General features: G+C 34.0%; 2 protein-coding genes across 2 annotated transcripts; both read right to left on the reverse strand.

Annotated features, from left to right (window-relative positions):
* Positions 1–2,104: 2,104 nt before the first annotated feature.
* On the reverse strand, positions 2,105–5,489 carry LOC132166621 (cytokinin dehydrogenase 3-like). The gene is made up of 5 exons (XM_059577470.2): positions 4,901–5,489; positions 3,440–3,567; positions 3,058–3,342; positions 2,530–2,792; positions 2,105–2,421 (listed from the first exon to the last, which is right to left on the reverse strand). Exons 1-5 carry the CDS (start codon positions 5,487–5,489, stop codon positions 2,127–2,129), a joined length of 1,560 nt encoding a protein of 519 aa, XP_059433453.2. The 3' UTR covers positions 2,105–2,126.
* Positions 5,490–12,594: 7,105 nt separating this feature from the next.
* On the reverse strand, positions 12,595–15,404 carry LOC132166434 (cytokinin dehydrogenase 3-like). The gene is made up of 4 exons (XM_059577249.2): positions 14,744–15,404; positions 14,288–14,415; positions 13,351–13,626; positions 12,595–13,262 (listed from the first exon to the last, which is right to left on the reverse strand). Exons 1-4 carry the CDS (start codon positions 15,369–15,371, stop codon positions 12,696–12,698), a joined length of 1,599 nt encoding a protein of 532 aa, XP_059433232.2. The 5' UTR covers positions 15,372–15,404; the 3' UTR covers positions 12,595–12,695.
* Positions 15,405–24,651: the final 9,247 nt, after the last annotated feature.

A 24,651-nucleotide genomic window follows, 5' to 3' on the forward strand; every position in this document is an offset into this window, starting at 1 on the left:
ATTCAAGGGGTCAAAGTGAAGTTTCCCCTAAAAAAAATTATAATATCTCTAGGGGCTCTCCACTTACAAATCCAATATCATAATTAATTAATTTAAATAATAAAAATAAAAATAAAAATCAACACGTGTTAAACTCAAAAGCTTAGACATAAAATTAACAGATTCAAAATTAACAATAATAACTTTTCATAAATACTTCGCTGAAGTCTTTTATCACGAATTGTTCACCGATTAATACTTAATTAGCTTATGTGTATTTCTCTTCTAGTCTTCTCTGTTTTAAAACGCTTGAAGCACAAATATTTGCTTCTTCAGTAAACGACTTGTGCGTAGCTGCTTTTACCTTTTTCACTATTACCAAAAAGTCGAGGTGTTACATAAAAATAAAAAAAAAAAAAAAAGTTAAGTCAGAGGTGTTACATAATAACACTAGTAATTTAACGTAAAAAATGAGATATTTCTTTCTACTTACGACTTAAATAATAAGTCAAGGTGTTACATATACATTCGCGATCATTAACTGGGTTTAATCAAACTCATACGAGTATGTCTCATTTAATAATTGAGAGTATTTTTTTGTTTATAGTCAACTCATTTGTTAAACAAATCGAGATTGAGCTAAATTTATCTAAGTTGAGACAAACTGCCTCTTCAAGAGTGGCTCTGTTTATTTAACAATATTAAACAAAGGTTTATGCGTGATGAGATTTAATGGGCAATTTAATATGAACTACCATGTTTCGCTCGATCGAAGGTAAATTTGTTTAATCAAACTCAAATTTTAATGTTTATGCCAGACATTTAAAATATAAGGGGCTGATGAAGGAAAAAGTATATTTCTTCCTCAACCTTTGTTTGGGGAGGGAGAGATTCAAGGATGAGTCTCCTTTGCACTTTTTGATTGTTATGTTAGAGTTTTTGTGTTGTTTTGTTGTCGTGTTTATAGGGTAATAATTTGTCATATATTGATGGTATTATTGTTGTTGGTGGTGAAGTGGGGATTATTTGATGTTGATGTTGTGATGTGGAGTTTTGTATGGAAACTTTCATAGTATGTTCGTTGTGTTGAAATTGTAGTGATGATGTTGTGATTAGGTTTGTGTTTTTGTTTTTGTGTTTGTGTTTTTGTATTTGTGGTCGAGTAATGGTTATTGTTGAAGTGTGTGAAAAATGAGGAGTACTGAGGTTTGTAAATGGGGTTTTAAGGTTGTGTGAGGATTTGGGTTGGCGTAGTATGGTTGAGGGAGAAGTGTTGAGAAAAAAAAAAAAAAACCAGGTGTTGGGGAGAAAATATCTCCCCATGACACATGTCCACCTTTGTTGCACCTAGGAATTTTTTTCTCTCCTACGAATCCTTCTAAGAAGGGAGGAGACTCATTTCTCCCCCTCTCCTTCTCAGAAGGATCTCTTCATCACTCACGTCTCTCTCTCTGAGACTCATCTCTCTCTCTTACATATCTCACTAGATACACACCGATTTATGGAGATTAGATGCAAACTAGTCCTATATTTTTATCTACGTATAAGATGCTAACTTAAACAACGGAGAGTTTACGGCTTTAGCCAAAAATCCTCAACCAATTGGTTGACCAAAATGTCCCCACAATCAGCTAAAGAGGGCGGTTAAATCACCCAAAAGACCTTGAGGACGGTGCGAGGGGCTTTCACATTGGTGCAATGGTCGCGTTTCATTGGTGATTGCAAATATGCCAGACAGATGATGGTGGCATTACTGTGCGTCAGTGGGTTTTGGTGATAGTCAAAGGTGGTTAGGTCTCAAAATGGAAGAGAGAATCAAGGCAGTGTGATTGAATATTTGAATCTGGGGGCACAGAGAGGCAATGATTTATGTAAACTGCTTCTTGAATTTATAAGAAAATTATAATAAAAACACTAGTCTTCCATTAACGGACCATCAAGCGTAAATAATACATGCATATTATATATAGTTTCTACATCAAATTTCTGAAAACTACGAACGACACATACGAAAGCCCATAATGAAAACGAAAAAAGACTAAGTACGAGAAACATAAATGTAAAATTCAAACTACAAACGAAAAAGGATAGCCTTATATTTTCCCTGCAATACTTTCAATCGATCACATGTATTTATGCTTATAAATTTAACTGTTATTAAAAATTCTTTGTCCTGGTGATAGTATCATTTTGGGGTCAAATAGAGCCTTTCTCTCAAGCACAGTTCTCCACTTGATGCCAAAATGCTTTTCCCATTCTTCCTTTGTCTTGTGGTTAGGAAGATACTGCTTAACCTTAATACCAGCATCATAGCAAAACTGAAGTATGTCTTTGTTTTGTGCATCAAAGGGTTCCCACTCATCAAGCCCACTTGAATGCAAAAACCCTATGGTGTAGAAAACATCTTCATCTGGTGTTACCGCAGTCATCCTATCATCCCACCTGCAAGTAACATAAATTATATTAATATTACATATTTATTTATTCATATGTGTGTGTATATATATATATATATATGCATTCATTTACATGGTATTTCAGAAGACCTACTTGTTTCGGTTCATGGGGTAAAAAAGTACAAGTCCTGTGGTAATATTGCGCTTCAGAACAATGTCCATCAAAACACCATAATTGAAATCTGAGATCTGAGATTTTGGTACAAAGAGATTTAGCCACGGTTGAGCAAGCTTTGGCTGATCATCATCATCATCTTCATTTCCTCCAGCTCTACTAATAAAATCTACATATGAGACGTCTTTCTCAAACATATATCCTGTGATAAAGCTCAACCCTTCGAATAAAACTTGGAGTTCCTATCAAGTAAAACACACACATATATTAAGAGAATATTCTAAATTAATTAAAGTAATTAATTACTGGCTGTTGATGATTATAATATGAAAAATGTTAAACTTACAAACAAATCTTTTTTAAAAAACTTTTACAACATGATGTGGCACAATATAATTGAATTTTTCAAAAGTTAAATTTATTTCATTTCCAATCATGTTGTAAAAGTTTTTTTTGTAAAATTTGTTTGTAAGCCTAGCATTCATCTTATAATATATGTATATATACCTCGTCCACAGACTCAAGAGTGTGATCATCATAATATTTGGCGACTTCTAGGCAGTAGATAATTCCATATTTTTTAATTAGAGAGATAATTCTGGAGTGATCGTTTGATGGAAAAAAGGACAATCTCCAATCACCAGGAGAGCCCAGAGAACCCTGATTCATGAGAAGTTGACCTTCCAGGTAATTGAGTGCATTGCTTTGCTTCCTTCCATTGGTTGAAATCAAACGTTGTTGGTCTCTAGCAAATGCTGAGAAGTCATTGTAAAGCATTCGAACCCATTTGACCTTTATAACAATATTAACAGCACATGGTAATTAATTAATAATTAATTATGGATGTAGATCTTAATCATATATAATAATGTGCTTAATTTGTAAGTACCCTCTTTGGTGATGGCTCCAGGGGGATTCTCGCTCTGGTTATAATTCCAAATTGACCTAAACCTCCAAGAACTGCATAAAAGAGATTCGTATTCTTTTCTGGAGAGCAAGTCACAAAATCTCCCGTTCCTGTATCAAACAAAGCACAAACCGGCTGATAAGTAAACCCTAATTATAGATATAGCTGCATGCAGATGCAGTAAAATTACAAGGTTACATAAATTAAGATAAATGTTTGATTTTCATTTTTTGTTCATCTTTATACAAGAAATTGTTAAATCTACCATTAATACGTGAGACTATATATAAGTCTTATAGATTCAATAGTAAATTATGAACAAAAAATAGGCAAAAGATGTATGTATAACATTTCTCTAAACTAAAATATTATATAGTGACGTGGTGTGGATATAAATAACAATAGTCCCACTCAAACAATTACATGACAAATAATTAGACCGTTCTTCCACATATCAGACAAGTCCATCAGGAATGATCACCTCTAAAGAACCTCTCCTTAAAATTAAGGGTCACTATTCTAGAAAATAGGTATATGTGCCCACTACAATCCTAAAAGGTCTTTTCGTGGCAAATAATAATTAGATAGCTTTAATTTGCACAAATTATACAACTCCATCAGGGATCACTTCCTCCAAGAAGCCTCACGTTAAAAGGGTCGTCACTATTCCAGAAAATAGGTATACGTGCTCACTAACCCGGCCTGAAAACGTACTCTCTCCACGGCAGGCAAATAGTTAGTTTTTGCACAAATTATACAACTCCAATATAAGGGATCATTTCCTCCGGGGAGCCTCACGTTAAAAGGGTCAGTATTACCAAATAATTAGACGACTCTTGCACAAATCAGACAACTTCACCAGGAATCACCACTAGGGAGTCTCACTTTAAAAGAGCCACTATTCCCCCCTTAACAAAAAAATGCATGCTCACTACAACCCTAAAAACTCTCTCCATTCAGTTTTAATCTCAAAACTATGGCTGTGTTTGTCAAGGGACTTGAAAAATGAAGTTGATTCAAACGGTAGCAGATTTGATTGATGTAAGAAAAAAAAATAAGAATGTTTTATATGAAAAAGTAAAAAAATAAAAAATAAAAAAAATAAAAATTGTTTTATAGTGATTTTTTTATTTGAATAGTAATAAAAAGTGGTTTATGTGACGTAAAAAAATACAAAAATTAGGGTTAATTTTCACAAAAATAGTAGGGTACACCAAGACTGACATTTTTCTCGTGACTTTTTCCTTATTTTACAGGAACCTGCAGTACATACATTCGGCCGTGCAAAAATCTGCTGAAACACAAAATCATGATTAAACCAAACCAACTAACCACAAATTAAACAAATGAAAGGATCCTCGTATTAGTCAACATATATGTTCAACTAGCTAGGAGCGTGGAAAAAACCTACCGACTTTTGGTTTCCAAAAACTATTTTCATACCAGTGATAACATCCATTTCAAACACGTTGTTGATCTGTGGACCAAAACGGAAGGTTTGCCCGCTAATCCCGGCATTGGATAGTGTCCCCCCAACAGTTAGGTACACGTAGTCAGTCCACGACACCGGTGAAAGTCCATGTTCTAGTGTTGCACGCAACACATCCCCCCAAAGCTGCTCCCCTCCCACATCGGCAAAAAATCCCAAGGAAGGGCTCCACGAGACTACAATATTTCCACGCTCTTCCAAGGCTCTCATATTCACCACCACCCCATCACGAGCCATTGCCTGCCCGCGGACAGAATGGCTCTGCCCTGCAGCAGCTATATTAAAATGAGAAGAATTATTGTTCGCAAATTTTATCAAGGATGCAATATCATTTATGGAAGATGGGTAAAGAACTGCGGCTGGGATCTCTTTAACGATATTGCCGTAATCGCTAGAGGCTTGATTAATGGCATCAGGGTCATTGCGGAGCGTGGTTGATATGGGAAGGTTTTGAAGCTTTGGTGGGCTTGACATGATCAGAGGGCTTATATATATAAATATTATGACCATGAAATATGCTATAATTAGAAAGTTTTCTGCCATTGTTGAGAGAGGAAGAGAGGAAATGATTGAAGAAGGAGGTGATGGTTGTGGAGGGAGAGTATAAAGATTGGGTGATATATATAGAGGAAAGTTGCATGGAAATGGATGAAAGCCTTTGGCGTTTGCATATAGGAAATGAGGTCATGATCTACGTATTGTATGTTTGTCAAAGATACGGAAGGACAAGATCTTGGATTCATTCTTTGCATCGGGAAACTACCACTTGCCTTCAATAATTTAGTTACCTCGATCTTAATTTGTAATTTTTTTTTTCAAATATTTTAATTTTTGAAATGTATCTTACTAATCTATTATTCAATTTGCAATATCTCTCATTTATTAGTGTTAACTTACACAGCATGCACATGGCATGTCAGTACGTACATGTGATGTAAATTCTTGTTTTACAACCATAAAATTTATAAAATACAACTATCATGTCTCTCATAAGATGTGTAGGAGGATTCAAACATGTAGTGACCTACCATCAAGGGTAGTGGTTCAATGGTTCAAGAAAGTTTTCAAGTGGTCAGAGCATGTAGTAGGGCGTGGATTCGAATTTTTGCAATGAAAAATTTCCACATATGTTTGATTCTCATTGATGCACTGGTGGGGTTGGGTCAGATTATGGTTCAGTCAGACTTGAGAGAGAGTCAGCGGTTCTCACCGTCTAGGCCCTTCTTGTGCAGCTCTCAGCGGGTAAGTGTTAATATGATCATGTCTAAGTAGGATAGCCACAATTGGTCTTTTCGGCCTACCCTTTTTGAATATATATATATAAAAGAAAAAAAAAAAAAAAGAGAACAACTCCCTAAGAGGTCACTCACATTGAGCTTATTTATTGGTATTCATATCATTTTTCTTTATTAAATGTTTTGATAATTTCTGAAAATAAGTTCCACATCATGTTGGTATCCAGCCATATATTAATAAAAGAGTTAGTACTTCTAACATTTCTCGTATTGCAAAAATAAAAAGTTTGAAAAGAGATTACAAATTTGATGGTAAATGGAGGTGAAGTTTCCTCCTCTGTCTTCCGGCCCCTACAAGTCAACGACAAAGAATTAATGCTTGTACGTAGGATTGAAATTTACATGTTAAATGTTTTTGTGTTTATGTAGGCTGTATATATGCATGATCCTGATCATCAATGAATTAGATTGGAAGCAGGAAACTATTGAAGAGGGTGTTGGGGAGGTGTTTGGTGGTACCGGTGTAGGTGAAAGTCGCAGGAAACTAGGACGCAAGAGTCTTTGGCTTTTGTATAGGAAATTAATGACGTCGTATTCTGACGCATACATGCATGTTTATTCAAAGATACGGCGGAAGGACAAGATCTTGTTCTTGGATTTCATATTTTTCTTCTCTGTCTTCCCCCAACGATATGAATTAATGCGACCGATCGTTTTACAGGATCAAATTTTGACATGTTAAACGTTTTTTTGTGTGTTTGTGTATGCATCATCATGATCATGAAGATTCGAAGCCAAACACAGGAGATTTTCTCACCAAGATCTCGATTCCCTTTTCTCTCCAAAAACGTACGTCACGAATTGATTAACATTTTTATAATTTTTTTTTTTTGATTCATGATCATGAAAATTCAAAGCCACCCACAGAAGGGGAAATAGTAGGTGTTATTTTAGTATTCTTTTAGTGTCCTCTTAATTGTGATGTGTCTTTTAAAATCACTAATAAATTAAAAGTCAATAATGATAATCTCAAATTCAACGATAATTTTAAAAATCACATCACAATTAAAAAGATAAAAAAAAAAAAAATACTAGAAAAACGTACACTTAATATTTCCCCCACATAAGTCTTTATTCTTGTGGGTCTATCAATGACCAACCTAGAAGAATAGAGTACCGTTTGAATCATAATCTCATGTCGCTTTTGAATGTTTTTTTTTCTAATATGTCGCTTTTGAATGTTGTTTGCATATCTACGGGATATATGAAAACGGTCAAATTTTCAAAATTCATCACAAGGATCTTGAAGATTTCCTTTTGATTTGGCTCAGGAATTGTCACAAATCATCGGTGGGAAAAGAAGAATATTCGGGTAGACATCAAACCAGATTTTCTTCATTGTAGATGATCTTGTTTGCCTCTATCTAAGGGCTACAGGTTATCCCACCAAGTCAATTTGGATTCCTGTGATAATTAATCACCCAGGCCCAGCCGCCCGTACGTGTTGTCTCACTCCAAATTCAACGACCCTGTCAATTTTGAGTTAGGGGGCTCTTAGGCTCTGTTTGCCCATGGTAGAAATAAATAAATTCTTATACTATTTCTCTCAAAATTAACTTTTAATATTTTTATTTTTTACGTCACATTATTCACTTTTTATTACTATTTAAATAAAAAAAATCACTACAACATAATTTTATTTTATTTTTTCACTTTTTCATACAAATTAAAACTTTTTTTTTTTTTACCATATCAATCAAATCTGATATATAGTTGTAGACCACTTCCTTTTTTTAAGGCCATTGACAAACATAGTTTAGGGTCTTTTTACTTTTTATTTTTATTTTTTTTGTAACTATAATTTTTTACTTAAGAGTTAATATATACACATCAAAACTACATATATATCGATCTTTAATGGCTTATATACTAAAATATGCTAGTTGTTTTTTGAAGACAAGTATAAGAAGAAGTATATACCTTGATGGGGATAAGTATTCCTTGTGGGTTCCACTCTATTTGTCTCTACATACAAGATAATCAAGCTGTCAAAAGAAAATAAATCAGAATATTCCTTCCTCATGAAAACATTGCATTAATACAGCAATTAATGCAATATATATGGAGAATCTCAATCCATAACTACAGAATCACACCCATTTAATTAGGAATACAAATTCCAAGATATCATAGACTCTCTTAGATATGCTATCTCTCCAGCTACATTGAGCTTGTAATTCAACAAGTGTAAAAACCTATACGATTTCTTTATTTTGTAGGTTGCCCATAGGCTGCATACAAAAAATACTGCACCAAAATACGTAATCTATGTTGATGACTTATTAATATAGCAAAGAAATATGATCAAGCCATAGGCACGCGGGAGAATCAGGTGGATTAACTTACAAGATTTGGTCCTGTCAGTGTACGTCAATGTTATATATTTATAACCATAGATTTTAGTTGAAGATCACAAAAGATTTTAGTTAAAAAGATGTAGGCACCATGCGTCCCTATTATTTTAACACTGAAGTGCACAATTGAGAGTTGAATGTCATGCATGCGCGCGTATTCATGCATTCAAAGTCTACGTGGCGTGGTACTCTCAGCTAAAAAAAGACATAAATTTTTTTTAAACTGGTTTGAAATAAATTTTCTTTAACCTACTTTAATAGGTGACAAGTATATATAATCTTTCACATATTTTTTAAAATATTTTTAAGAGTCATTTATTCTCATTCTACTAACCTAAGAACCTAAACATTAATCTTTAAAAAAATAAAAATAAAAATATTGAATGACACTTGCCACTTATTAAAATAGGTTGAAGGAAATTTCCTCCAAACTGGCTTGGAGGAAATTTGTCTCCGCTAAAAAATCAATCTTCATCCACTAAATGTTATGAAAGACCATATCACATAGACTTTGGGTGGATAGGGGTATGGGTGATTGATGTATAGTATTACTCATACGTAACTTGTTACAAAAATAACTCGTGGTTTTGTTTCGGCATAAAATATTGGGATAAATGTAAAATTGGTTATTGTGGTTGACCTAAATTACAAATCATTCTAGGTGGTATAACAAATAATTTGTAGGTCCCTCTAGTTAGCCTAAATTATAAATCATTCAATGTAGTATAAAAAATAATTTATAAGTCCTTAGGGTAGGCCAAAATAACAGTTTAGTCCATGAATTCAATTTTCTTGCTCTAAAGACAAATGCCAGTTTAATAAAAAGAGTAATCCAACTTTTTCCAACTTAATTTAAAGGAAAACTTTGTCACAATTTATTAACTTGAATGTTGTTTTTATTTATTTTTCAATGATTAGAAGATGTGACTGTCAAATTATAGCAAAATGCTCCCAAATCGTGGCGAGGAAGGTGAAAATGAGAGAGGGTTACGTACGGAGTAAAATTTTGGGAATAGAAGAGATTATGTTAATTTATTGTAGCAGTATGACTTGGAGTGATGACTGATGTGTAATCTTAGCTGGTGTCCTAAAATGATGCTAACATATGTCGTGTTTTTATTGGGTATCACGTGACAAAGTAACGAATTATGTTAAGTTATTTAATGGAAATTGATTTTAGAGAGTAAACTGTTATTTTGGCCTATCCTGAGGATCTATGAATTATTTTTTATACCACAGAGTTATTTGTAATTTAGGCCAATAACATAGATTAATTTTGCATTTATCCCTAAAGTATTTCATTCCAATGAAAATATGTATTCTTTTTTTTAGAAATATACTATTTTTTTTTTTTTTAAAATGATCAAAATTTGAAAAATAATATCGAAACTATTTTTAGCTATTTGGCTTTCATAGGAAATTATTACCACACCACCTAGGACTTAAGCTTTAAGTAGGACCGAAACCACAACCAAAAACCATCCCTCCATGCTCCCAAATTAAATCGATTAGTAAGTGTATATAATTCATGAAATACGAAAAATATTCTTCAAAAAGAACTTTAGCTTAAAAAAAAAAACAAATACATTGAACTATATATATATTTCACTAAAGACTTATCCTTTGTTACTATGTTCCACTTGTGTCATTCGATAAATAAGGTGGCTTTTAAAATTATAATTTAATTAAAAGTTAATAATAATCAATTACAAATCAAATGGTAATCGATTTTAGAATAACTTCTAACATTACTCATGCATAAGTGTTTTCTTTTTCTAAGATATTTCTTTCACCAAATGCCCAAGACCATGACTATCAAGTATCTGGCCCATTAGTGAAAGTTCTGAGCAGCAGGCTATGCCCAACTAGAAAACACGAGGCTGTTGTACATATTAGAGAAAATTCCAAGCAATATTAAATTATATATATATATGGGCTTCATAAAAATTGATAAGCTTCAAAAGGCAGCTTATCGTTATTTTAAAAAGAAAAAAAAAATATATATGAAGTGTTTGTTGGATAGATAAAGTGTTTTTTTTTTATAAAAATAAAAATAAAAATTGAGTTTAATTAAAGGATTAATTTCCTTTAATTTATCCGTCCTCGTGGCAAAAAGGGCTAAAAAAGCAGGGGTATATATGATATGAGAAACATAGTAGTTTAATAGTTGCAGGCATGTTATGTTATAGTCAAAGATCTTAATAATGAGGTTGTCCGAATGTTTGGATCCTGTCATGGAATTAGAGTGAAAAAGGCAGAAAAAGAAGGGTATATTGTATTAAGCACTTGAGAAAAGTCAAGGATGATTTTGGGTGGAAATTACTCATGATGTTTCCTGGTTGCCCGCGAGCTGCAATACGAGTTGGAAACATGCTTTATGGATTTACAATTAAACGTCTGTAAAACAAGTTTGTCTGTAATTAGCCCGCCTTCAGGCCGTAAAGCATGTGTTTCTTTTTTCCTAATTAATCATTACCAATTCAACCCCTCTCTCTCTCTCTCTATATATAGGCTCCCCCACCCTAGGCTGGGACTGCCTATCACTAGCTTTGGAATCTTGCCCCCTTTCTTTTTTTTTTGGATGTTGGGCAAGCCTGTGTTTTTAATTCCCTTTAATCATTATATAAAGGTTAATTTAGTGTTTATTACTGAAAAGAGAAAAAAAGGTTATGGGGATCGAGAACTTTACCTGAATTTGTGTCAAATTTGGGTGTGATTAATGACTTTTGTATGTACTAATGTACACGTATTAGTAATCTATACTCACATTTAATTTTTATTTCATTGAGTTGATATGACAATTAATATTCCTCCGCTTTTGGATCCTGCCTTATTAAAAAAAATAATTGAAAATTTGATAAACATTACCACATCAATCCAATGAAATGCGAGTGTAGTATTTAACATTGAGTAATGTTAACTAGTAGAAGACTATTATTCAACTGAGATAACGTGACAGTAAAAATTAACTCTTATTTTAATTTATTATTATTATTTTTTTAAGTGTTCTCATCAAATTGTATAGTAATTATATAAGAATGCTAAATATAGCATTACTCTACAAGTGCCACATGACATAACCTAGGAAAAAAAACCGAGTTATGTTATAAATCATATTTTTATCACACAATTATCTCATAGTGCTGATATGGAAGTCTCAACCAACTTTTGGATCAGTCGTTTTTTTTTTTTTTTTTAAAAAAAAATTTAATAATTGATTAGGATCGATGCGATGTTAGCATTGTAAGATAAAAATGTTGTATATAACAATAAAAAAAATAAAAAATAAAAAGAAAAATTATGGTACTCATAGCAACCGTTGGTCTCATCAGGTTAAAGCTGACGTAATTGAAAATAGGGCCTTTGTCATATTTTTCTCCATAATCCTCCTGAATCCTTAACAACAAATAAGCTAGCTAGCTTAACTTCTTATCCACAGCCAGCTACCTATATATGATCACCCTTAACCAGCAAGCTAAGATAATTGTGATAGCAACCAAGACTTTGTTTTTTTTCCTCGGCAGACCCGTAAACTTATATATATATTCCTCAAACAAAAAAAGAAATAATAAAAACTTATATATATATATATATATATATTCCATATGAAGCCAACATTGTTTAAACATTACGTTATCTACAGGATTCCCATCATTAAAAACAGAACCGTGTATCAGAAGTTAGGTAAGCAACAACAGTTTGACCAAGAAAATAGCATCAAGGAAATTTTCAATGGTCATCAGTGGGTACTCCAACTGGATTTGGGGACCATTAAGTTCGAACTACATGCATGAACAATCATAATTAATATCGTCCGATAAATAAATAATTAATAAAACAAAAGGCAAGTAGAGTGAAGAATATATATGTCCAATAATATATAGCCATTAATTAATATGGACCCTCAAGAGTACAAAAGATATATTAATTATATCTCCTACATTAAATTCCTGAAAATTAAATTAACTACTCATCAACAGTGATACAAAAAACCCTCAACAAAAGAAAAAAAGGATAATTATTATAATAACCCAATTTCCCCTTCTAATTAATTCTAATTAAACTCCAATTACTGGTACTAATAATTAATAGTTGATGCACTAATTGTCATTGAAAATTCTCTGTCCTGGTGATAGAATCATTTTCGGATCAAACTGATATTTTCTCTCTTGAAAAGTTCTCCATTTCTTTCCAAAATGGCTTTTCCATTCTTCCTTTGTCCTGTAATATTTGGGAAGATATTGCTTAACCTCAATTCCAGCATTATAACAAAACAGCAGTATCTCTTTGTTTAGCACATCAAGGGCTTTCCAGTCATCAAACCCACTTGAATGCAAAAACCCTATGGTGTAGAAAACATCCTCATCTGGTACAACCGCAGACATTCTATCATCCCACTTGCTACGGTTCAGGGGATAAACAAGAACAGGCCCTGTTGTAATATTACGGTTAAATACAATGTCCTTGAAAACACCAGAATTGAAATCCGAGATTTGAGATTTCGGCACAAAGAGATTCAGCCACGGATGAGGAACATCCCATAGTCCTTGTGACTGAAGCTTTAGCTCTCCACTTCGGACTCTATTGAGAAAATCTACATATGAGATATCTTTCTCAAATTTATATCCCGGGATAAAGCTCATTCCTTCAAACATATTTTGGAGTTCCTATTAAGAAAAAAAAAATTATATTAGATCATTAATTAAAATTAATTTGCTAGAAGGATATTGATGATGTATATATATATATATGTACCTTGTCTACAGAATTAATGCTGCGATCATCATAAAATTTGGCCACTTCTAGACAGTAGATGATTCCATATTTGGTTACAAGGGCAATAATTCTGGAGTGATCGGATAATGGAAAAAAGGATGATCTCCAATTATCAGGAGGACCCTGGTCCATGAGAAGTAAACCTTCCAAGTAATCAAGTGCATTCTTTTGCTTCCTTCCATTGATTGAAACCAAATGCTCTTGGTCTCTAGCAAATGCTGAGAAGTCATTGTAAAGCATTCGAACCCACTTGACCTAGAAACAAATAAATTCACAGATATTAGCCAATAATATGGCCGTGCTATTTTTTATTGACTTAAACTTTTAAGATAAATACTGATGATTTAACATGTATATATATATATATATATATATATATATAGTATCCAAACCAATGTTATAAATTCAAATCTTAATGCTACCGCTTAATTAAAAGAGTTTGCGAGTTCAAATTTCCTCAACAATATATAACGACAACAAGAGCAATTTACCCTCCACCCCAAAAAAATAAAAAAAATTGTGGTCCCTAGCTTGTTAGAATATGGAGTTAATTAATAGGACAAGAAATTACTTTTTTATTGGCAAAGTAAAAGAGAGAATGAGATGGTTTTTAGGCTTGATCCGAATGCTTAATTATGTGATGTACACAACCAGATCTATATTAATTGGATTTGCTTAGTGAATTTAATCGTTATATCTTGATAATAATGCCAAAAAAAAAATTTAAAAAAAAAAATAAAATTGTGGAGTAGTTGGGGATGGATTTTTATCAGTCTTTATCATCATCATGACAGTAGTGATGATGATGATGATAACACATTACTGAGTTAAGGAAACTTCAAAAATCGACATTAGACTGGACAGCGGGAACGACAAAAATAAATCTAAGTCAATGGTGATCTGCACATGTACATACCCTCTTTGGTGATGGCTCTAGGACAATTCTGGCTCTGGCTATAATTCCAAACTGCCCCAAACCTCCAAGAACCGCATGAAAAAGCTTCGTGTTCTTTTGTGGTGAGCAAGTCACAAAATCCCCTTTCCCTGGATGCAAACAAGTGAAAAACCTCATCAGTTAACTTAACTATATATATATAGCTGCATGCTACATGCAACAAAATACAAGTTTATATATATATATATAAAAGTAAAATATTAGTGAATAATTAAACCAAACCAACCAACCAACTAAAAATTAAACAAAACGACAATTTAAGCTCTGTCTAGGACCCCGTGTGAGCTTATGTCCAAAAACTTTTCAAACGTAGGCCCCATTGAGAAGACTCATTATAATATGAGTCAATATATCTTTAAAAACCCACTATATATATATATCGATGTCATTTTCTGCTTTAAAAATTGAGAATAATACCATTGATGACATCCATTTCGTACACATTGCTGATCTGAGGACCGTAACGGAAGGTTTGCCCACCAATCCCGGCATTAGAGAGCGTCCCCCCAACCGTTATGTACAAATAGTCGGTCCACGACACCGGTGCAAGTCCATGTTCAAGCGTGGCATGCAAGACATCTACCCAAAGCTGCTCCCCCCCTACGTCAGCATAAAACCCCATGGAAGGGCTCCAGGAGACAGTGATTCCGTAGCCATTTCTGTGGTTTTTTAAGGATGTCATGTCCACGACAACCCCATTTCGAGCCATTGCCTGTCCTCGAACAGAATGGCCTTGGCCTCTGGCAGCTATAGTGAAAGGAGTGGAGCTAGTGTGCGCAAACTTTATTAAGCTTGCAATATCATTGACGGAAGATGGATAAAGAACAGCGGCTGGGATCTCTCGAACAATATTGCCATAATCCGTAGAGGCTAGTTTGATGGCATCAGGGTCATCGCGAAGCCTGTTTGCGACTTGGAGGGTTTGAAGCTTGGCTGGCAGCAAATTTGTCCACGGGTTTGGATTTCCTAAGGTGGGCATCAAACGGCTTATGTATGTTAAGAAAATGACTATGAGATATGGTATTGTTGGAGAATTAGCAGCCATTTTTGGAGAGAGGAAGAAAGGAAACGAGTGAAGGAGTTGGTGGTGTTTGTGGTTGTGGTGAAGAGAGAGGGAGAGGTTGGGTGGTATATATAGAGGAAACTTCTTTTTTTTTTTTTTTTTTTAAACAATTAGATGGGGAAAGTGAAAATTACAAGGTGGCCCTTACCACATATGAATGGAGAAAAAGAGGGAAAAGGAAGTGTGAATGCTTCCAAATGTAAGATTGGTGGCAGCCCACTTTGTAACATAATGTGCTCTAAAATTAACACTCTAGAGGCTTTAGAAGCTACCTAGGAAGCCAGCTTAGATAAAATGTCTTCAATAATGGGAGCAATGATCCATTCCAAGATAAAGATGATCCTTTGTAATTGCTAGGATAGCACATAGGGAATCTCCTTCCAAGAGAAGATTGCAAATTGTCATTAAGGAGGCAAGGTTCATAGCTAACATGGCAGCATGGGCTTCACCAGTAGCAACATCAATATAAGAGAGTTTATTAGCGACAACACTTAAGATGTTTCCTTTATCAATAGAAAGAATATATGAAGATGTTCCATTATGAATCTTATTATTCCTCGGTTAGCAACAACTGGCATTCTTATCTCTCTTTCTAGAGAGAGAAGTTCCTCCTTATCTCTAGAGTAAAAGTAGTCATTTCTACTTGTGAGGTTCTCCGCCGCCTACTACGATTGTTCCGGGGGGAAGAGGGATAGTGTAACACCCATCCCATTGACACACAATATTGTCCGCTTTTGGCTTCCCCGAACCAAACTTCCTAGGAAGTCACCCATCTTGGTATTACTTTCGCATGAGCTCGCTTAACTACAGAGTTCTGATAGGATCATATGATAAAGCAAAAGAACCCGATATTTTTCTCATTGTGACCATCACGGCTTTAAAACGCATTGTTACCATAAATGGTGTAAGTATACATTTAAGCACATCTCCATCTCTATACCCAAGCGATGTGAGACGCCACAATCACCCATTCTTAGAACCCAGCGTCCCCCCTGGCGACCCTCGTGGGATTAACTCATTCTTGGCGTCCCAACGAATGCCCACTAATGACCTTCATGGGCTTGTACACGCTCCCCCCATCTCAGATTGGGCAATAACTCTGATACCATTTGTAACACCCCACCCCATTGACATACAATATTATCTACTTTTGGCTCCCCGGAACCAGACTTCATAGGAGGTCACTCATCCTAATACTACTCTTACATAAACTCGCTTAACTACGGAGTTCTAGTAGGATCATGACCATCACGGCTTTAAAACACGTTGTTGTCATAAAAATGCGTAAGTATACATTTAAGCACATCTCCATCTCCATACCCAAGTAATGTGGGATGCCGCAGATAGAGTCTTCTCTCACTACTTCTCCTTCTTCCCCTTCCTCCTTTTCCTTTTTTTTTTTTTTTCCTTTGGTTTTTCCCCATCTCCTTTTGGCTCTTTGGTTTTTTTCCCTCCCTTTCCAGCAGCGACATCTCCTCTGTGCTTCACCATTCCTCCGCCTCTAGTTCATCGGCCTTTGCCTTGCCACACACCATCTCTGCTCCTTTCCGAGCCTGCGGATTGCACACCAGAATAGTTTGAAGACTAGAGCTTGGTTATCTAAACCTAGATCTGGTCTCCTTGGTCCATTTTCCCCTCTGACGAGCCTCCCCACCGCTTACTTCAGCATCTCCACTTTCATCCACCCCTCCCCTCGCTCCAATTTGCCGCCTGTGTGTGACCTTCATGCGCCGGCATGTGATTCTCACTCACCGATGCATGGATCTCCCGAGTCGTGTGAGATGCAATCTTTTTTCAAGGGCCATCTTCATCCACCATTGTAGTTGTTGTTGTATTTCTATTGTTAACTTTTGGTTGTATTTTCGTACTTTCTTTTGTTTTTTACCGCTCTTTGTTTTTAATAGATTACTGTCTCCTAGTTCTTATGTGGTTTTCAGCAATAACTTTTCCTCAACAACCACTTGATCACCTTGGTTGTTGTTGTTACCACTCGGGGATCCTCTTGGTGTCCCTTTTCTATCTATTCTCGTCTCATGCGGTCCTTAGAAATGCAAGAATCATTAACGGTCATTTTAGGATCTTTACTGGATATATTACCTACTGTTTGGTTCTACCCTTGCATTGTGTCCAATCTCATGCTCAACATGGTGGCTAGATCTGATACGAAATGATGCAAACTTCAAATAAAACTCACAATTGAAAATCGGCTTACAAGGAGAGGTACTCAAAAGCATATATACACATAATTAAGATTGTACTTAAGTCATATAAGACACTTAAGATTGTAACATAACCATTTAAAATACTTCGGATCATAACATACCACTATGCTCTGAATTTGACGTCCACCGTAACTCACTCTATCCTATAGGTCGCCTCCACCATGACTCAAATTTGTTACATGGTGCTTGGCTCTAATGTCAAATGATACAAATCGTAGGTAAAAACCACTCTTGAAAACTAGTTTGCAATGGGAGACTTTCAAGTTTATACGCATGATTAAGAGCCTATTTAAGATTGCGTTTGAGAAATAGAACTTTTAAATCAAAAATCGTTTTTTAACAAAAGCTTTATTTTTAAGTTTTTGTCAAAAGTACGTTTGGATAATTTTTAGGTTTTTTAGACCCTTAGAAGAGCTTTCAATTTTTTTTTTTACTAAACAGCTTTTTTTTTTTTTTTTCTTCAAACGGACTTTCGAATGTTAAACACATTTTTATGTCCCTCAAACGTACACCCAAACAGACCCTAAGAATATTGTACTTAGAGCATTTTTTGGATTGTGTTTGAGAAATAAAGCTTTTAAGTAAAAAAGTGTTTTTTGGCAAAAGCTTTATTTTTAAGCTTTTGCCAAAAGTGTGTTTTGATCATTTTTAGAGTAAAAAGTTAAAGAAGTATTTTTGGAATTTTTTACCAAACACGCCAGCTTTTGTTAAGCACAACTTTTTAAATACTAAAAATATTTTTAAGCTCTTTTAACGCCCTTAAAATCATAACAGATTATGAATCTGGCATTGACCGAAAAGTCTATTTCTTCCCGACTAGGGTCCCAATCTTTAAGAAACAATGGATGGCCTTTAATATTATGAAAGGAAGAAAATCTTTGGCTTTTGCATAGGAAACGACGGCGTTACCTACCATATGTGTATGTTTATTCAAAGCTACTGTGGGACAAGCTAAGAGGACCACGTTGGACTCATTTTTTTCTCCCTCTTTCTTTTCCAACGCCACGAGTTGCTCGTGTCATAGACTCATATATAGGATTAAAATTTTAATTTTAATACGTTTCTATATGTGTTTGTTTATGCATCACCATGATCATGAAGATTCTAAGCCATCAACAGAAGTCTTCATTCTGTGGGCCCAACAATATAATCAATTAAGGACCGACAAATTAAGTATAGATCTAGACCGTTGATCATACATATTCTCATGGTCAAGATTAATCTCTTTTTTTTGGGGGGGTATGAGCACGAATAGTCAAGTTTGGTCAATTGGTGCTCTTTCTATACGTACCAAATTGTTGTTTTTAATTAGAAATTAATTAGTCGTTTCCAAATCCTGGATGAAAAAGTGGTCAAAATTAGGTAATCATCAAAAGGATCTTGGAGATTTTCTTTTTGGTTTGGAGCAATTCTTACGAATCAAGGCCTTATCTTCAACCTAGAGATTCACTGATGGAGAAAGATCAATTGGGTGTGAACATCAAACCAGAATTTTCTTCATTGTAGATCTTGTTTGTGTGTATCTAAGCCAACATGTAATTGGTGGAAGTCAATTTGGATTTTAATGATGATTAATTAACCAGCCCATGTTGTCTCAGAAGTCACTCCACCAAATCTCAATTCTAGATCTTTTTTTTTTCTTCAATGGGACAGGCCAGGAGCAAATTAGATATTGTTTCAAAAAGAAAAGAAAAAATTATGTTTCTAATTTCAATTTTAAAAGGGAAATTAAAACTAAATAAATAAAACTGCTGATCAATTAGTTATACTAATTAAATACGCTAGCTAGCTGTTTGCATATATACTTCAAAGGCAATAATAATTAAGATGTACTCTATATATATGTATATATATAAACTTTGCTGATAAGTTAATATTTTTAATATTCAGCATCTTGCATGCATTTACAAAAATATAACAAGAAATTAAAACAAATCCCATGCCATGTACAAGGGAGAATCTGGTGGAATAAGTTGCAAGAAATATATAGCCCTGGCCCCTGCCAATGTTAAACATATAGTTATAAACATAGTTTTAATTTATTTGTAGAAGAATAATTAACAAATTAAAGTACAATCAATTATTTATATCTTATTAATTATTCTCTTGCAAATATATCTATATACTGAAGGTAGGTACAGTATAGACAAAGATATCATCAGGTCTGGAGGCAAAGATTTTGTTTGGGAATTGAGATTAGACTAAACAAAACCGATCCATCCAACAAATGAATATCTTTGACCTGAAGATCTCATAGGTAGGAGGAGCTATCGGATAGCAAGACCCCCCACCATGCTTCCATATTCTATAAAAACCCTATAATTTATAATTCAGAATACATGGCATGCTTATGTCTGCCCCATGCATGTCTAATCTATACGTAACCCATGAAAATGAAATGCTATATTTTATTTTCAAATAGCTCTAGCCAAAAAAAAAAAAAAAAAATCTCTTTAAAGTGATAACTTGTATAGGTAACTTACAAATGAATAATATAAAATGAAGAAACTTCGTGACACAACTAAGCATGCCTTTCCACATGGCCAAATAGTGATAGTTAGGTCCTCTACCTAACCAATGGTATAAAAAGTTGGTCGTCCTATATTCTCTTGGAATATATAACTTATAAACAAAAAAAAACAAAATAAAAGATTATCTGCAATCATGCTTGGAAAATCATCTTTGTACAACAATATCTAGAATAATTCAAACATTTGAAAAGACAAACCACGTGCATATACATATATGTTGTCTCCATAAGCAAGCAAAAATGTGGGAATCTTTGAAACTATCGGGTCTATGATTTTGTGTGGTACAATACCATTAATTAATTTCCATAGAAATTTCCTCAAATGCTGATGACAACTCAGTCTCAATGTATCTCCCGATTCTCACCCCCTATAATATCTGATAAAATAGATTTGGTTGTCCACCAAGATACGAATTTGGACCAAGTTTTTTACTAGACTTTTGGGGAGGCAAGGAATTCAAAGGATAAGACGATCTACAAACTTCTCAAAAGTATCTATCTTCATTCAATTCTCATTTGAAAAAAGAATAAATAATGGGATATATATATATAAAATGTATTTAAAAGTTTGTTGTGAATAATGGTTTAATTTGTCTTAAGGTAAAAGGAGATTACAAATTGAGTTTTGATGGGTCATGATTGTTCGGCATGCAAAGCACACAGAGAGAGAGAGATGGCTGTGCAGAAAGACATGGATAAAGACTAGGAGGGTGCTCGTGGAGAAGGTGGGGGGGAGGACTATTCTAAGATATTGGAAATCTTTCTGGGGATCCAAGATTGCCAGCAAAGAGGATCACGTGGTCCAAAACAACAACTATATCCACCGCCAAAACCATCTCAATTTGATTGCCCTCACGTACTGCAATCATATCCGTCCACACGTATGTGCATGAAGGTCCAGCAAAGTGAAAGTCATAAAGTACGAAGACACGACACATCAGGGTCCCTTTTGGTCCTCCTTGTCTCTCCGGGGAAACTACACTTAAAACTTTTTCTATTTATTTATTATATAATTAATCCACTAGCCTAGCCCTACTTAAAGGTAAAAAAATAAACAAATTTAACAAGTAAATTAATTAACCTGTAATTTGCTTCATTAATTCAATTACTTGTCTTCATTTTCTTCCCAAATCCAACGACAGTCTAATTAACATTTAATTAAGTTACTCTTAACTTGGAAAAGAAAGCAAAAAGCATACTTCACATATTCTCCTTTGATACACACATATATATTATGTTCTTAATTACTTACTTAAACAGATTTAGCATTGGGATTTTCCTTTTCTCTGACATATATGGTAGAATTATTTCTTTATGTGCTTTTAAATTAATGATAAATATATGTTTGAATACATTTAGGTACTTACTTACGTACCTCATGATATAAAAAAAAAAAATTTATTATTCTAATGCATCAATATCTATTCTAATATATATTTCAGATAAATGCTAACACAAACTATATAAAAACAGTAGATAAATGCTTATTCACATTCTAGTCCCTTGAGTTGACAGAAATGTACGTGAAATGAACGCTGGAATATAAATAAGCATTATTTTTATGTAAACAATAAAAGTAATTCTACTATTTACACTCATTTTGCACCAATTAACTTGGTACGTTTTAAATGAATTTTATTTTTTTCAAATGATTAATATAAGATGTCACTTGAAACATGATACATGATTAATATTTAATATAAAATAAATGTGAAGAATACACAAATCATTGATGTAGTAGATTGCATATATAATCATGATGGAGTATGGATGGATGGATAGAAAAGCCTAGGTTTGGGTATATAAATAATGGAGGGGCACGTAGCTGGGTCGGTGTAGGTGAGGCATGGAGGCTGCTCCATGTCCGATCGACAAAATGATCAAGGAGGAAGGTAATGTAGAGGAGTTATGACAAAATTAGCCCACTAGTGCATGCCACTTGCTCGATGGTTTTACTCTTATAGAGCTGTCGTGCTTTGATACTGTCTGTACTATGGGGCGCCTACTGAGAGATTTGATGAGCCAACAGAATAGACGTTTCCTCAAAGATATGGAATCATATCCCTCCAAAGTGCGTCTAGATGCTCTCTCATTTTTTAATTATACGCTCCTGCCCGTGAAGCCCGGCATGCAACGGTACCTTTGCTTCCTGTGCCCTAATTATCACCTCCATCTCTCTTCTTTGGAATTTGTACCCACCACAATAGATATTAATTACTCTCAAACTTCTTTTTTAATTAAACTTTTAAACCCATATATACTTATCCAATATTAATTTATAAGGATGGAAATAAAGAAGCAGCTCAAAATCAAATGGGGAAGGATTCTGAAAATGAAAACAAGAGGGCATCGATCTCAAGTGCATGTCATGTAGGTCAAATTTTGGTGAAGCTAGCTAGGGGTGTCAGTTGTGTGGAATTTTCTCTCCAAATCAATCAATCAATCAATCAATCAAAATGCACGGTGGGTTGGTTCATGTGTGTAGCAAGAGAGTCCACGAGAGAGATATGCAATCAGCCAATCAAACCCATGTACTTTATAGATACTATGATATCCGTCAGCCCCATTTAGTTTCAGGCCAACCTAATATGTACTTGTCTCTCTGTTTTTTTTGGACCTCGTGTCACTGTTTCGCTTTTGTCTAGGTGCAATGTTTCTGTGTGAATCTTGTTTCGGGAAAAAAACAAGTGATTATAAATGAGTCAAAATAATAATAATAATATGAATTATCATATATATTGAAAATATATGATCAGAATTATGACTACTAGCCACTTAATTATTGCTATCGCTTCAACTTTTGTATTTAGTGGCTTTTTAATATATTATATATAAATATACATATTTTATTTTGAAATTAAGAATTTAGCAATTAAGGTGAGTATCACACAACGTCTATATGGTGAACTCTCACGAGGTTCTTGATCTATTGTTAATTACCATGATAACGCATGGCTAGCTTGCATGGTTGGGAGCATATGTTGGGCTCTTATATATGATGCGTGAATGCTTGGCAAAAGGAACTCTTGTTTAAAAAGAGAATGTAGTCGATATGGTGATAGATCAACATGTAAAAGAAAGTATATTTCTACGTAATTAGGAATATATCATAAATATTAGTGTTTAATATATTACAATTTGGCCCAAATCTACAATAGCAAAATCTATCTTAATATCACCCTAAAGGTTGTAATTCAAATAATACTATTTCCACAAAATTTCAATTTCTACCCTTAATTTTACAAATAAAGTAGAGTTATTTAGGATGGACATGAAAATTGAATTCAAATAAATTCCCAACTGATAGAAAATGGATAAAGCACATGCAACATGATGGCCAGCAAACAAGTAGCCCCTATATATCCCCTATATATGTAGCCTATCACCAAAGTCGAGGTTCAAGACAAAGTAAAGTTTGATAACAAATAATAATGCATGTGGGATTTTATACGTCTCTCTTCTCATAGTTAAATACTATTTATTTCAATGTTAATATTATATTTTTCATTTAAAAAATCATTCTTCTTGCTTTTTAGAATGCAAAATTACTAATTAAGGTTTTTTAACATCTTCTTTTCAATTAATAATATGGCTAATCTATTGAATCTTTCTTGTAACGTTGTCGATCTTAAGTAGGATTTTATCAATTTTAATATTAAAAATTTATTTCTACAAAATCAATTGCAACGGGTATATATTGTCAATAAAATTCAATAAACGATACATGCATTTGGACAAGAATAAAATCTTTTATATATGATTTAATGTGTTAATTGGAGCATTTTTCTATTTGTAAAATTTCTTTTAAAAATTTAAGTTACAAAAATAAATATAAACCATCAATATCATAAGAGATATCATATTTTAGAAGATTGTCAAGATCAATTTTTTTTGCAAACTATCATAGTCAATGACCTGAATTGCATGTGAACGGTGGGTTTCACATATTCTATAGTAGATTTGCACATCTCTTATACGGAGATAGACAAAAGATGTGCAAGTGAATAAAAACAATTTAAACATTTTTCTATTCTATTGGGGCCCTTAAGCAACTGTCTAAATTGCAAACGAGAAATGTTTGATTTCATTATCCTACACATCTCTTGTCCATCTCCGTGCAAGAAATGTGCAAATCTACCTCTAAATCTCATGCAGGTCTTGCAGATTTAATGATAAATTTTAAAAAATGGGCAACAAATGCGTAAAAAAATTACACAAAATACATTTGAATTGCCTAAGGCCTCCGCCGGCCCTAGTACTGCACTTGTAGAGATACCAAATCCTCTAGCTCAGTCCTTGGTGGAGATAACTCACGCGCCATGATATATGTACCTCTAGAGATACCAAAATCTTCCTCTGCAAGCTGTCGCTTCAGCACAATACTAGCGAACAAATATAGTCTGGTCTTATTAGAGATATGACCCGACAATTATATTCGATTTCTTCGATGAATTTGTGACACAGCTGCTTACGACGACACAAGCCCAGAAGTTTTTGCAGACGTGAAAAA

This window comes from Corylus avellana, chromosome 11 (genome assembly GCF_965113065.1).
Source record: "Corylus avellana chromosome 11, dhCorAvel1.hap1.2, whole genome shotgun sequence".
Classification (NCBI taxonomy): Eukaryota; Viridiplantae; Streptophyta; class Magnoliopsida; order Fagales; family Betulaceae; genus Corylus; species Corylus avellana.